Below are 12,539 nucleotides of genomic sequence, written 5' to 3'. Positions count from 1 at the left end.
GCTACACAGGAAGTACGGAAGCTGGGCAGAATCCTACGCAGGCGCATTGGCCCTTGTAACGATCGTGCTCGGCAGAGAACTGTACACACTATAGTTTTGTAACGATTGTCGTTCAATATGATCCATCCTGTTGGATTTTCTCATCATGACGATATCGTTCGTTTGACGTTGTACTAAATTATCGTTTGGTAAAGTTCTTTCCCCGATTGTCGGCAGACCGATCGTTAAGCTGCTGTTTCAAACGACTATAGTCGCAAGTGTGTACGTACCATTAGCCAGTTGTGGACCACAGATTTACAGCCCCCCCTAGTAACCAGGTGATTTTTTACAATACAGGCCACTGCAGCTTTGACTTCTGACAGAACCGACAGGTTTTGGACCAGTCCATCTCCCCATAGGGGATTCTCAGGGTTTTCTTTGTTTTTAACAGCATTTCCTGAACAGCAGTTTAACTGCCAAAATAGCAAGATACCAGCCGGCCCCCCTAATCACTTGCACACTATTGTGTCAGTTAAATTTTGCAACTGTTGTTCAGGAAATGCTGTTGAAAACAAAAAAAGCCCTGAGAATCCCCCTTAAAAAGGTGGACTGGCCCAAAACCTGTCATCTGTCACATTTTTTAACTGCCTACTTTTTTCGTGAAAGAACTCCTTTAACCACTTAAGCCCGAAGGGTTGAAATTTTTTTACATCCGAGCAACTTTCTCACCCCCCATTCATTTGCCAATAACTTTATCACTACTCATCACAATTAATTGATCTATATCTTGTTTTTTCCGCCACCAATTAGGTTTTCTGTGGGTGGTATATTTTGCTAAGAGCCACTTTACTGTAAATGCATTTTAACAGGAAGAATAAGAAAAAAATGGAAAAAATTCATTATTTCTCAGTTTTCAGCCATTATAGTTTTAAAATAATACATGCCTCCATAATTAAAACTCACGTATTGTATTTGCCCATATGCCCCGGGTATTTCACCGTTAAAATTATGTCCCTATCACAATGTATGGCGACAATATTTTATTTGGAAATAAAGGTGCATTTTTTCCGTTTTGCGTCCATCACTGTTTAGAAGCCCATAATTTATTAAATCATATTGATATACTCCTTTGACATGAATATTTAAAAAGTTCAGACCCTTAGGTAACTATTTATGTTTTTTTTTTTTTTTTATTATTGTTTTTTTTTTTTTTTTCATTTAAACTTGTATGTGGGTATTTTTTGGTGTGGGAGGTAAACAGGTTTTTTTTTTAATATATTTATAGGTTTATTCGTAAAACTTTTTTTTTTTGGGTGTAATTTGCTATTTGGCCACAAGATGGCCAGAATCAAAAAGTCCTGGGAGCGATCGATCTCGCTCCCAGGCAGAAGAAAGGAGACCAGAGCTCAGAAAAGCCGCAGCGTCTGAAGAGACGCTGTCGGCTTCTCTCCGGGGGGGACCGATCAGCGAAAGGGATTTATAATCCCTTTCACTGATCGGTGGGCTAGCGGCCAGTAGCGGGGGCGCGCACGGGGGGGGCCCGCGGGCGCACGCGCGACCTGCGGGAGTGCGCGCAGCCCAACTGGACGAGAAATCTCGTCCAGTTGGGCCTAAGTGGTTAAAGAGGCCTAAAGGACCACTATTGCGAAAAAAGTAGGCAGTTAAAATCTGACAGAACCCACAGGTTTTGGGCGAGTCCGTCTCTTCATGGGGGATTCTCAGGGTTTTCTTTGTTTTCAACAGCATTTCCTGAACAGTGGTTTAACTGACAAAATAGTTTGCAAGTGATTAGGGAGGCTGGCTGGTATCTTGCTATTTTGGCAGTTAAACTGCTGTTCAGGAAATGCTGTTGAAAACAAAGAAAACCCTGAGAATTCCCTATGAGGAGATGGACTGGCCCAAAATCTGTCGGTTCTGTCAGATTTTAACTGCCTACTTTTATTGTGATAGTGGTCCTTTAAGGGCCTGTTTCCACTACACGCGGATTCTGGATGCAGAAATCCGCAAAACTTTTTTTTTTTTTTTTTGCCTTCCGAACCCACCCTGCATGCTGCATTTCTTTTTTATCGGGTCCGTTAAAAATGGCGCCAGTTATCGTTGTTAAAAAACAGCGCCCCATAGAGAACCATTATCACTAGTTATTTTTCGTTTTTGACAGCTAAAAAATGGCGCCGGCTTTAAAAACGATATTTATCGTTTATATTTGTATTGCTCCCAAACGATATTTATCGTTTTAACCCCTGCTTTGCTGCCGTTTGGAAAATATCTGCCTGCCGGCTTTAATGTTTAATAGCAAAGCCCCCTTAAAAGCTAAAAACACCAAATTTGCAGGGAATGTTAAGAAGAAAATTGTGAACAAGAGGAAAAAATTTTTTTCAAAAAGACCTTATAGTTTTTGAGAAAATCGATTTTTAATATTCTTCTTCTGACCGTGGGAAAACCGACTTTAGCGGTTAATAGCAAAGCCCCTTTAAATGCCAGAAACACCAAATGTGTAGGGAATGTTAAGAAAAATAGTGGGAACACGAAGAAAAAAAAATTGTTCAAAAAGACCTTATAGTTTTTGAGAAAATCGATTTTAAATCTTCAAAGGAAATTTATCTATTTAAATCGCGTCCCGTGGAAACTTTTTCCGCCAACTTTAGCAGTTAATAGCAAAGTCCCCTTAAATCCTAGCAACACCAAATTTGCAGGATATGTTAAAAAGATACTGGGAAACAATATTTAAAAAAAAAATTGAAAAATTTTATTTTTATTTTTTTAAATTAAATTTTTTGGGTTATGTTCAGAGTGTGGGAAAAGTTTTGAAAAAAATGACGTGGGGTCCCCCCTCCCGAGCCTCTGTAACCCCTTGTCTCCCATGCAGGCTGGGATAGCCAGAATGCGGAGCCCCGGCCGACTGGGGCTTCGCACCCTGAGCTATACCAGCCCGCATGGTCCATGGTATGGGGGGGCTTCGGGGGGGAGGGGCGGCCAAGCCTTCCCCTCCCCCCCGGAGCCCTTGTCCAATCCATGGACAAGGGGCTCTTCCCCACCTCCGGTGCCCCAGGAGGAGGTGGGGGCGACGACTCCCTGGGGGGGGGGGTTCATGGTGGCATCAGGGAGTCCCCTTTAAGAAGGGGAACCAGATGCCTGCCCCCCTCCCAGGAGAAATGAGTATAGGGGTGCAGGAGTACCCCTTACCCATTTCCATAAATGGTTAAATGAAATAAAAACACAACCACGAGAAAAGTCCTTTAATGTTCTAAATTAACCAGAAATACTTACCTGTACCTTTAAGAAAAAAATCCCACGTCAATTAGGTCCCACGACAGTATCCTCTATCTTGCGACCTTCAGTTACATGTTGATTGAAGATCTCCGCCGCCCCGACGCCACACACGCCGCCTCCGCCGCACTCACTGCTCTTAGCTATACTAAGATAGTAGCTAAGAGCAAAAAGCATCTTTAAATTTTAGCTCCAATGGTCCCCATTGGTTCCTTAACAGACCAATGGGGATCAGGAGAATCCCCATTGGTCGATAAGGAACCAATGGGGAGCCTTGGAGCCAAAATTTAAAGATGCTTTTTGTTCTCAGCTATACTAAGTATAGCTGAGAGTTGCGTCTATGCATCTATATAGACGCATTAGCGCTAGCTGCCGCTGCCCTCCCTGCCTCCCCCCACCTGTCACCCTCACCCATGCTGGCACCCATGGGTGCATTGGGTGCCAGCATGGGTGAGGGTGACAGGTGGGGGGAGGCAGGGAGGGCAGCAGCAGCTAGCGCTAATGCGTCTGTATAGACGCATAGACGCAACTCTCAGCTATACTTAGTATAGCTGAGAGCAGTGCGGCGGAGGCGGCGTGGGTGGCGTCGGGGCGGCGGAGATCTTCAATCAACATGAATCAGAAGATCGCAAGATAGAGGATACTGTCGTGGGACCTGATTGGCGTGGGATTTTTTCTTAAAGGTACAGGTAAGTATTTGTGGTTAATTTAGAACATTAAAGGACTTTTTTCGTTGTTGCGTTTTTATTTCATTTAACCCTTTGTGGAAATGGGTAAGGGGTGCTTTGTACCCCTATACTCATTTCTCCTGGGAGGGGGGTGGGCATCTGGGGGTCCCCTTCTTAAACTGGACTCCCAGATGCCACCATGAACCCCCCCCCCAGGGAGTCGTCGCCCCCCGCCTCCACCTGGGGCAAGGGAGGCGGGGAAGAGCCCCTTGTCCATGGATTGGACAAGGGGCTCCGGGGGGGAGGGGGAGGCTTGGCCGCCCCTCCCCCCCGGAGCCCCCCCATACCATGGACCATGCGGGCTGGTATAGCTCAGGGTGCGAAGCCCCAGTCGGCCGGGGCTCCGCATTCTGGCTATCCCAGCCTGCATGGGGGACAAGGGGTTACAGAGGCTCGGGAGGGGGGACCCCACGTCATTTTTTTTTTAAAATTTGCTATCAATTTTTTTTTTTAAATCTTCTGAGTGTGGGAAATAAATTAAAAAAAAAACGACGTGGGGTCCCCCCTCCCGAGCCTCTGTAACCCCTTGTCTCCCATGCAGGCTGGGATAGCCAGAATGCGGAGCACCGGCCGCGTGGGGCTCCGCACCCTGACTATACCAGCCCGCATGGTCCATGGATTGGGGGGGTCTCGGAAGGGGAGGGGCAGCCAAGCTTTCCCCTCCCCCTCCGAGCCCTTGTCCAATCCAAGGACAAGGGGCTCTTCTCCACCTCCGATGGGCGGTGGAGGTGGAGGCCGCGATTTCCTGGGGGGGGAGGTTCATGGTGGAATCTGGGAGTCCCCTTTAAAAAGGGGTCCCCCAGATGCCCACCCCCCCTCCCTGGAGAAATGAGTATAGAGGTACTTGTACCCCTTACCCATTTCCTTTAAGAGTTAAAAGTAAATAAACACACAGACACTTTGAAAAAGTATTTTAATTGAACAAAAAACATAACCACGAAAAAAAGTCCTTTAATATTCTTAATTAACCATTAATACTTACCTGTCCCTTTAAATAAATGATCCCTCGCAATATCCTCGGAAATGTTCTATCAGTTACAATGTAACAAAGTTATTACAATGTAACAACTTTGTTACATTGTAACTACGCCGCACCCGACGTCACTCGCCGCCGCCGCCGCCGCGTCTGTGCTGACCCGACAGAGCTCTGAGCTATATAGCTCAGAGCTCTCTAAGCATCTTTGTATTTGGGCTCCAAGGAGCCCCATTGGTCCTTAGCAGACCAATGGGGTTCCTTTAAATCAGAAGGAACCCCATTGGTCTGCTAAGGACCAATGGGGCTCCTTGGAGCCCAAATACAAAGATGCTTAGAGAGCTCTGAGCTAATATAGCTCAGAGCTCTGTCGGGTCCGTGCGGGACGCTAAGTCCCCGCCGCCTCCCGCTGTCCACCCCGCCCACATCTGTCACCCACATGTCACCCACATGTGGGTGACATGTGGGTGACATGTGGGAGAGGCGGGGAGGGCAGCGGAGCCGGCGGGGACTTAGCGTCCCGCACGGACCCGACAGAGCTCTGAGCTATATAGCTCAGAGCTCTCTTAGCATCTTTGTATTTGGGCTCCAAGGAGCCCCATTGGTCCTTAGCAGACCAATGGGGTTCCTTCTGATTTAAAGGAACCCCATTGGTCTGCTAAGGACCAATGGGGCTCCTTGGAGCCCAAATACAAAGATGCTTAGAGAGCTCTGAGCTATATAGCTCAGAGCACTGTCGGGTCTGTGCAGCGCAGACGCGGCGGCGGCGGCGAGTGACGTCGGGTGCGGCGTAGTTACAATGTAACAAAGTTGTTACATTGTAATAACTTTGTTACATTGTAACTGATAGAACATTTCCGAGGATATTGCGAGGGATCATTTATTTAAAGGGACAGGTAAGTATTAATGGTTAATTAAGAATATTAAAGGACTTTTTTCGTGGTTATGTTTTTTGTTCAATTAAAATACTTTTTCAAAGTGTCTGTGTGTTTATTTACTTTTAACTCTTAAAGGAAATGGGTAAGGGGTACAAGTACCTCTATACTCATTTCTCCTGGGAGGGGGGGTGGGCATCTGGGGGACCCCTTTTTAAAGGGGACTCCCAGATTCCACCATGAACCTCCCCCCCAGGAAATCGCGGCCTCCACCTCCACCGCCCATCGGAGGTGGAGAAGAGCCCCTTGTCCTTGGATTGGACAAGGGCTCGGAGGGGGAGGGGAAAGCTTGGCTGCCCCTCCCCTTCCGAGACCCCCCAATCCATGGACCATGCGGGCTGGTATAGTCAGGGTGCGGAGCCCCACGCGGCCGGTGCTCCGCATTCTGGCTATCCCAGCCTGCATGGGGGACAAGGGGTTAAAGAGGTCTGGGAGGGGGGACCCCACGTCGTTTTTTTTTATATTTCCCACACTCAGAACGAAGTAAGTAAAACTCTTCCCACTTGGGGGAATCTATGAAAATAATACACTATTGTTACCTGTGCAAAAAAAACTGACATTTTCCGCATTTAAAAGACATTTTCGCAATTGAAATTTAAAAATCGATTTTCTCTAAAACTATAAGGTCTTTTTGAAAAAAAAGTTTTTCTCTTATTCCCACTGATCCCCTTAATATACCCTGGGAATTTGGTGTTCCTAAACTTTAAGCAGGCTTTGCTATTAACCGTTAAAGTCGGCGGGTTTTTAAATGTTTACATTTTTCCTTTGAAACTTTAACATCGATTTTCTCAAAAACTATAAGGTCTTTTTGAAAAAAAATTTTTTCCTCTTGTTCACAATTTTCTTCTTAACATTCCCTGCAAATTTGGTGTTTTTAGCTTTTAAGGGGGCTTTGCTATTAAACATTAAAGCCGGCGGGCAGATATTTTCAAAACGGCAGCAAAGCAGGGGTTAAAACGATAAATACCGTTCAGGCAGGACAAAAAAAAAAAACAGTTTTAAAACGATAAATTTCGTTCTGCACTATTTTAACCTTTGAAACGATAAATATCGTTTTAAACATATATCGGGCAGAAGGTGGCGCCATTTTTTGGCCGGCTCCATTTTTCACTAGACGCCTTTTTTATAAAGCCCTTTTGCAGAGCGATTCTGTTTTTTCCCTTCCTGCCGTCAGTCAGGAAGTGAACTCTTTGACCCGGAAATGAATAAATACAATGGGCTTGATTTACAAAAGCGTGCCAACACTTAGCACTCCCGTACAAAGCTGCTTTGCACGTGATATCATGTGCGTAAAGATTTACGCATGTAAAGGAATGACTTTGCGTGAAGTGATTCGTTTAGTAAAGTTTTGCGCGCATTACATCGCTTGCAAACCAGCTTAGCACGGGCGTGCTAAGTTTACACTCTAATAGGTTAGCATGCGAAGTGCCGTAGTTATCACGTGCAAAGCATACTTATGCGTAACGCCGTACGCACGATAAAAGTTAACACGCGACCGCTAAAACTTTGCACACGCAACATGCGCACAAAATGGCTTGCACGCACGTTTCCACGTGCAAAGCTTTTAGGCGTGATAACTCAGTTATCACTGTTTTGTGAATCAATGTATTTATTAATGAAAGCGTGTACGCAAGCGCCGCATACAGCGATTTTGTGAGCGTTTTGCGCTTTTTCAATACCTTCCATTGTAGTCAAATCGCCCTAAAAAGGCTACAGGCAGCGCTTTGCTGAGCGGAAAGCAGCAAAACGTGCTGATATGAACTATCCCATAGGGATTCATTGCACAAGCCTTTTTAGAGCGATTTTGAAAATCGCCAGTGTAAAAAAAAAAAAAAAAAAGGCGAAAACACCCTATGTGTGAAAAAGCCCTAAAGGTGGCCACACACGATACAATAAAATGATCCAATTTTACAGCAATTCGCTAAAAACGATCGTATCTTCCGAAAATATCGAAAGCTTTCTTTTCATTCGACTGAAAAATCCGATCAGATTTCCCGTTTTTTTCGATTTATATCGATCCGGAATGCCAGATATTTCTCTTCAATTTTTTTAAAGATCGTATGGTGTGTTAGATTGTCAATTTATTAATATACACAATTTCCGATCAGCTTTATTATAATTGGAAAAATTGAACATACGTGTGTGGTACATTGGTCATATTTTTGAAATGTTACAATCAGTTAGATAAATTGATTGCAATTCTTAAATTGAACAGATATTTAAAAAATTGTGTGGCCACCTTAAAGAGACTCTGAAGCGTTATTAAAAATCGCTTTTTACCCTATATTCAACATGGGCATGTTTGCCCCTGCTAAAACGCTGCTCTCCTGCGGCAGAACAAGGGGTCTTTACCCCCCAAATCCCCTCCGTAGTGTCCAGGGAGCGCTCCCTGTTGAGGCAGGGCTAATGACCGCAGCCCTGCCTCTCAGCGCGTCTATCAGCGCTGATCGCCGCCTCTCCCCCGCCCCTCTCAGTCTTCCTTCACTGAGAGGGGCGGGGAGAGGCGGAAATCCGCCGGCTGATAGAAGCACATGGAGGCAGAGCTACAGCCATTAGCTTTGCCTCCATGAGCAGCAAAATCTACGACCAAGTTGGTGGTGGATTTTGCAGGGGGGGATTTGGGGGGTAAAGACCCCTCGTTCAGCCGCGGGATAGCAGCGTTTAAGCAGGGGCAAATATGCCCATGTTGAATATAGGGTAAAAAGCGATTTTTAATAACGTTTCAGAGTCTCTTTAAGGCTCTGGTGAAGATATGTCAGTACGATTCAAATAAGGAATATTACCGTATATTCCGGCGTATAAGACGACTGGGCGTATAAGACGACCCCCCAACTTTTCCAGTTAAAATATAGAGCTTGGGATATATTCGCCGTATAAGACTACCCCTCTTCCAACGCACACCAAATTAAAATAAAAATAAAAAAATCATGTACTGGTGTTATGTATGAACAGATACTAGTGCTGTACTGTATGTGTTACCAGCCAGTATATAACAGTATATAGTCAATTGACTTGTTGCATTTGTCAACTCTCCTTAAAGAGAACCAGAGATGAAGCAACCTCATGTATTTTACTTTATAAATCAGTGGGAACATGACAGTAAACACCTAATCTGCTCTTTGTTACATTGTTCTCTGTTTAATTTGCCTGTTATCACCTCTAAGATAAGAATCCCGACTAAGCAGTCGGTCTGGCTTTGCTACAGAATAATTATAGCTGAGACTGTGTTCTCTTTGGTGTCTTCAAGTCCAAGCCTGCCCCCTGCTGGCTTTGCTCAGGAATCATTATAGCAGAGTCATTATAGCAAAGCCAGACTCAATGCTCAGTCCGGGATTCTTATCTCAGCTAGATAACAGACACTTTTAGCAGTGAGGATGGAACAGAGAGCAGGGTAAATGTTTTCTCTAATGTTCCCACTGATTTCTATGGTAAAATACACAAGGGCGCTTCGTCTCTGGTTCACTTTAAGTAGACTGTTCAGCTCTCCTTGTCTACCTGTTTATCAGAGCGGTATGAGAAAGAATAGATTGCACTCCCTCAGCAGGGAGATCTGAGAGGCGGGTAACAGGATAGGGCGTATCACCCGACATCAATGACACCCGGCGTATAAGACGACGCCCAACTTTTCAGAAGATTTTCAAGGGTTAAAAAGTAGTCTTATACGCAGGAATATACAGTAATAGCCATCATTTCACACTGATATCCCAATCACTTACCGATGTAAGTCCCAGCTGAGGCTCTGGAATCTACAGCCACGATGACTCCATGCTGGAACTTGAAGGACAGAGTGGTGGTCCCGTGCCACGGCTCAATCTTCACGCCATTCACTCCTTTCTTCATATAATGGAGGAATTCTGCTGGCTGGGGAGCACCAATCAGATACAACCAACATTATAAAGAATAACATCAGGACTCTCAGTCAGAGGAACAGCTAATATTATGCAAGAAACGTCATAAGCAGGGGGCATATCTGGGTGGCCTGGTACACACTTTCAATTATGGTTGGCCAATCACTGACCAATTTTCCCACCTCCACGTAGTATGAGGGTCAACATATTGAAAACTATGAGCAGATTGTTTAGGTAACCACTCATACTACAGTGAGGTGGTAACATTGGTCAGTGATTGGCCAACCATAATTGAAAGTGTGTACCAGGCTGCCCAGATACGCCCCCTGCTCATGAATTTTCCTGCATAGTATTAGCTGTTCCTCTGACTTTCATAATTGAAAGTGTGTACCAGGCTCGTTACGTTTATATTAGGTTTTAAAGAGGAACTCCAGTGAAAATAATGTAATAAAAAAGTGCTTCATTTTTACAATAATGATGTATAAATGATTTAGTGTGTGATTGCCCATTGTAAAACTTTTAAATCCCTGATTTACATTTTGACATGGTGACATTTTTACTGCTGGCAGGTGATGTAGCTGCTGCTTACTTTTTTAGCAGTTGGAAACAGCTGTAAACAGCTATTTCCACTTTTAAGCTTTATTAAGTTATAATAATCATATAACATACAGGGATAATAAAGCATATGTGAAGTTGTACAGAACTGAGCCATAATTCCAGGGCAAGTTAAATCCTAGTATATAATAGTCCATAATAGCATAAGAGATAGAAGAGAAAATAGCATGAGACAAAACTGTAACAAAGGTGGTCAGAGCGATCGTATCCTTAACATAATCGCAGATAATGAGTAGCATATGGAGTAAACAGCTATTTCTCACAATACAACAATGTTCACAGACAGGAAGCTGCCAGGAGCATGGTCCTCACAGTTTCCTGTGGGAGGGGCTTTCACCACAATATCAGCCATACAGCGCCCCCTGATGATCCGTTTGTGAAAAGGAATAGATTTCTCACGTAAAAGGAGGTATCAGCTACTGATTGGGATGAAGTTCAATTCTTGGTCACGGTTTCTCTTTAAGCCTGGTACACACATTCAATTTTGATTGACCAACGATTGTCCAATTTTACCACTTCCATGTACCTACACAATCTGTTCACAGTATTCAGAATCTGTGAGGCTAGGACGTTATAGTCACACATTATAAAAATGTATAATGCCAAATTGTGCACAGCACTGGAACATGTGATAAAAGGTCTACTTAAACAAAAAGTTTACAGTTTTAAACTGGTTAAAATTTGGCATTTATGCACAGTAATATATACAGTAAAAAAGAAACATCATTAGTAAGTAACAAATAGTAAGAATGAAGCAAAAACTCATACAATTACCTTCCATCCAGCCGGAACTGCCATCTCAGTATTGTACAAGCTTAGCGGAGCGGTGGGGGTGATGTTGCCCCCGTAGATGGGCTGCTGCCAGTCTCGGGCATGTGGGGGTCCGCACAAGTTTACCAGGGCCATCTTGGAGGATGTCAGTTGGAGGTATTAGTAGCTGCTATCAGTGGGAGTGTTCTGTTTCTACTGTATACGAGCTGCTGGATGTCAGTCAGGCCTAGACCTCTCTTCCTAGGATTTCCCGTCAGTAACGGTGCATGTCTCGCTCTCCAGGACGTGCTCTCCCCCTTTCTCTCTCTCTCTCTCTTCCTTTCTCTCGCTTTCTGTCTCCCTTTTTCACCCTTTTCTTCCTCGTCGTCACCCTTTTTCTGTCTTTGTAATCTGCTCTGTCTCTTTCACTTATAATAGAAAGTGAAAGCAGAGTTTGTCCCTTCCCCACCTCCTCCCTGAGGCCTGCCAACTGCCTGATGAAATGTGAGAGTGTAGAAAAGTAAAATAAGCAGATTGTTTTACCAAACAGCTCTCAGCCATGTTCAGGTTGCTCCGCAGGGGTCTCCACGCATAAATGACAACACAATAATAAAAGTAGAGAAACAAAATACAACTTCTGTGTATTGGAAAGTAGGGCCCAGTGCACACCAAAAACCTCTAGCAGATCCGCAAAACGCTAGAGGTTTTTGAAGCAGATTTTCAGAGCGATTCTAGGCATGTTTAGAGAGGATTTCTAAACATGCCTAGCGTTTTTTAGAGCGTTTTTGTGTAGCAGTTTAGAAATATTGGGGGAGATTTATCAACGCATTACCGACAGTTTTTTCTACTTAATCTGTTCTAACCGGCAGGGAGAACAGTTCTGCATGATAATAAGAACCTTCTTAAATCCTAGGTAATAGTGGCAGTTTAGCATGAATTTCTAGAGCTGCACTACAGTTAAGAAAATTGCAAATCCATCCCTACACTGCTGCAGATTAGAATTGCTTGATAGCAGTTCTACAGATGTAGAACTGCAGGCTAGACATAATTGCAGAGTGCAGCTTAGACATGATTTGTGAGATGCTCCTCCCCCTGCTGAATTCCTCTTTAGAGCCTGCTGCTATCAATACAGCAGGTGTGTTGGTTACAGGGCAGTTTCTAGGCTACAATGCACCCAGGGCGAGGGTTAAAATTGCGCCCCCCCCCGCGAAGCCAGGTATACATGTCCGCAGTGTAGGTTAGCCAGGTCTAGTTGCACTCAGTATAGGTGGCCAGCTATAGGTCCCCCCAGTATAGGTAGCTAGGCATAGTATAGGTAGCCAGGCATAGGTGCCCCAGTATAGGTTAGCCAGGTAGGTGCCTCCAGTATAGGTAGCCGGTATAGTTGCCCCCAGTATAGGTTAGATAGGCAGGTGCCCCCAGTATAGGTTAGTTAGGTAGGTGC

The 12,539-nt window shown here is 44.5% G+C and overlaps 1 protein-coding gene across 1 annotated transcript in view; it reads right to left on the bottom strand.

Annotated features, from left to right (window-relative positions):
* Nucleotides 1–11,545, bottom strand: part of PSMB8 (proteasome 20S subunit beta 8) — a 46,449-nt gene extending 34,904 nt beyond the window's left edge. The window contains exons 1-2 of the mRNA XM_068250248.1: nucleotides 11,120–11,545; nucleotides 9,599–9,743 (exon numbers count right to left, since the gene is read on the bottom strand). Of these exons, the coding sequence (XP_068106349.1) occupies nucleotides 9,599–9,743; nucleotides 11,120–11,251 (277 nt within the window). The 5' untranslated portion in view covers nucleotides 11,252–11,545. The remainder of the gene's footprint in view (nucleotides 1–9,598; nucleotides 9,744–11,119) is intronic.
* Nucleotides 11,546–12,539: the final 994 nt, after the last annotated feature.

This window comes from Hyperolius riggenbachi, chromosome 8, assembly GCF_040937935.1.
Source record: "Hyperolius riggenbachi isolate aHypRig1 chromosome 8, aHypRig1.pri, whole genome shotgun sequence".
Lineage (NCBI taxonomy): Eukaryota > Metazoa > Chordata > Amphibia > Anura > Hyperoliidae > Hyperolius > Hyperolius riggenbachi.
This window is presented reverse-complemented; position numbering and strand designations above follow the sequence as displayed.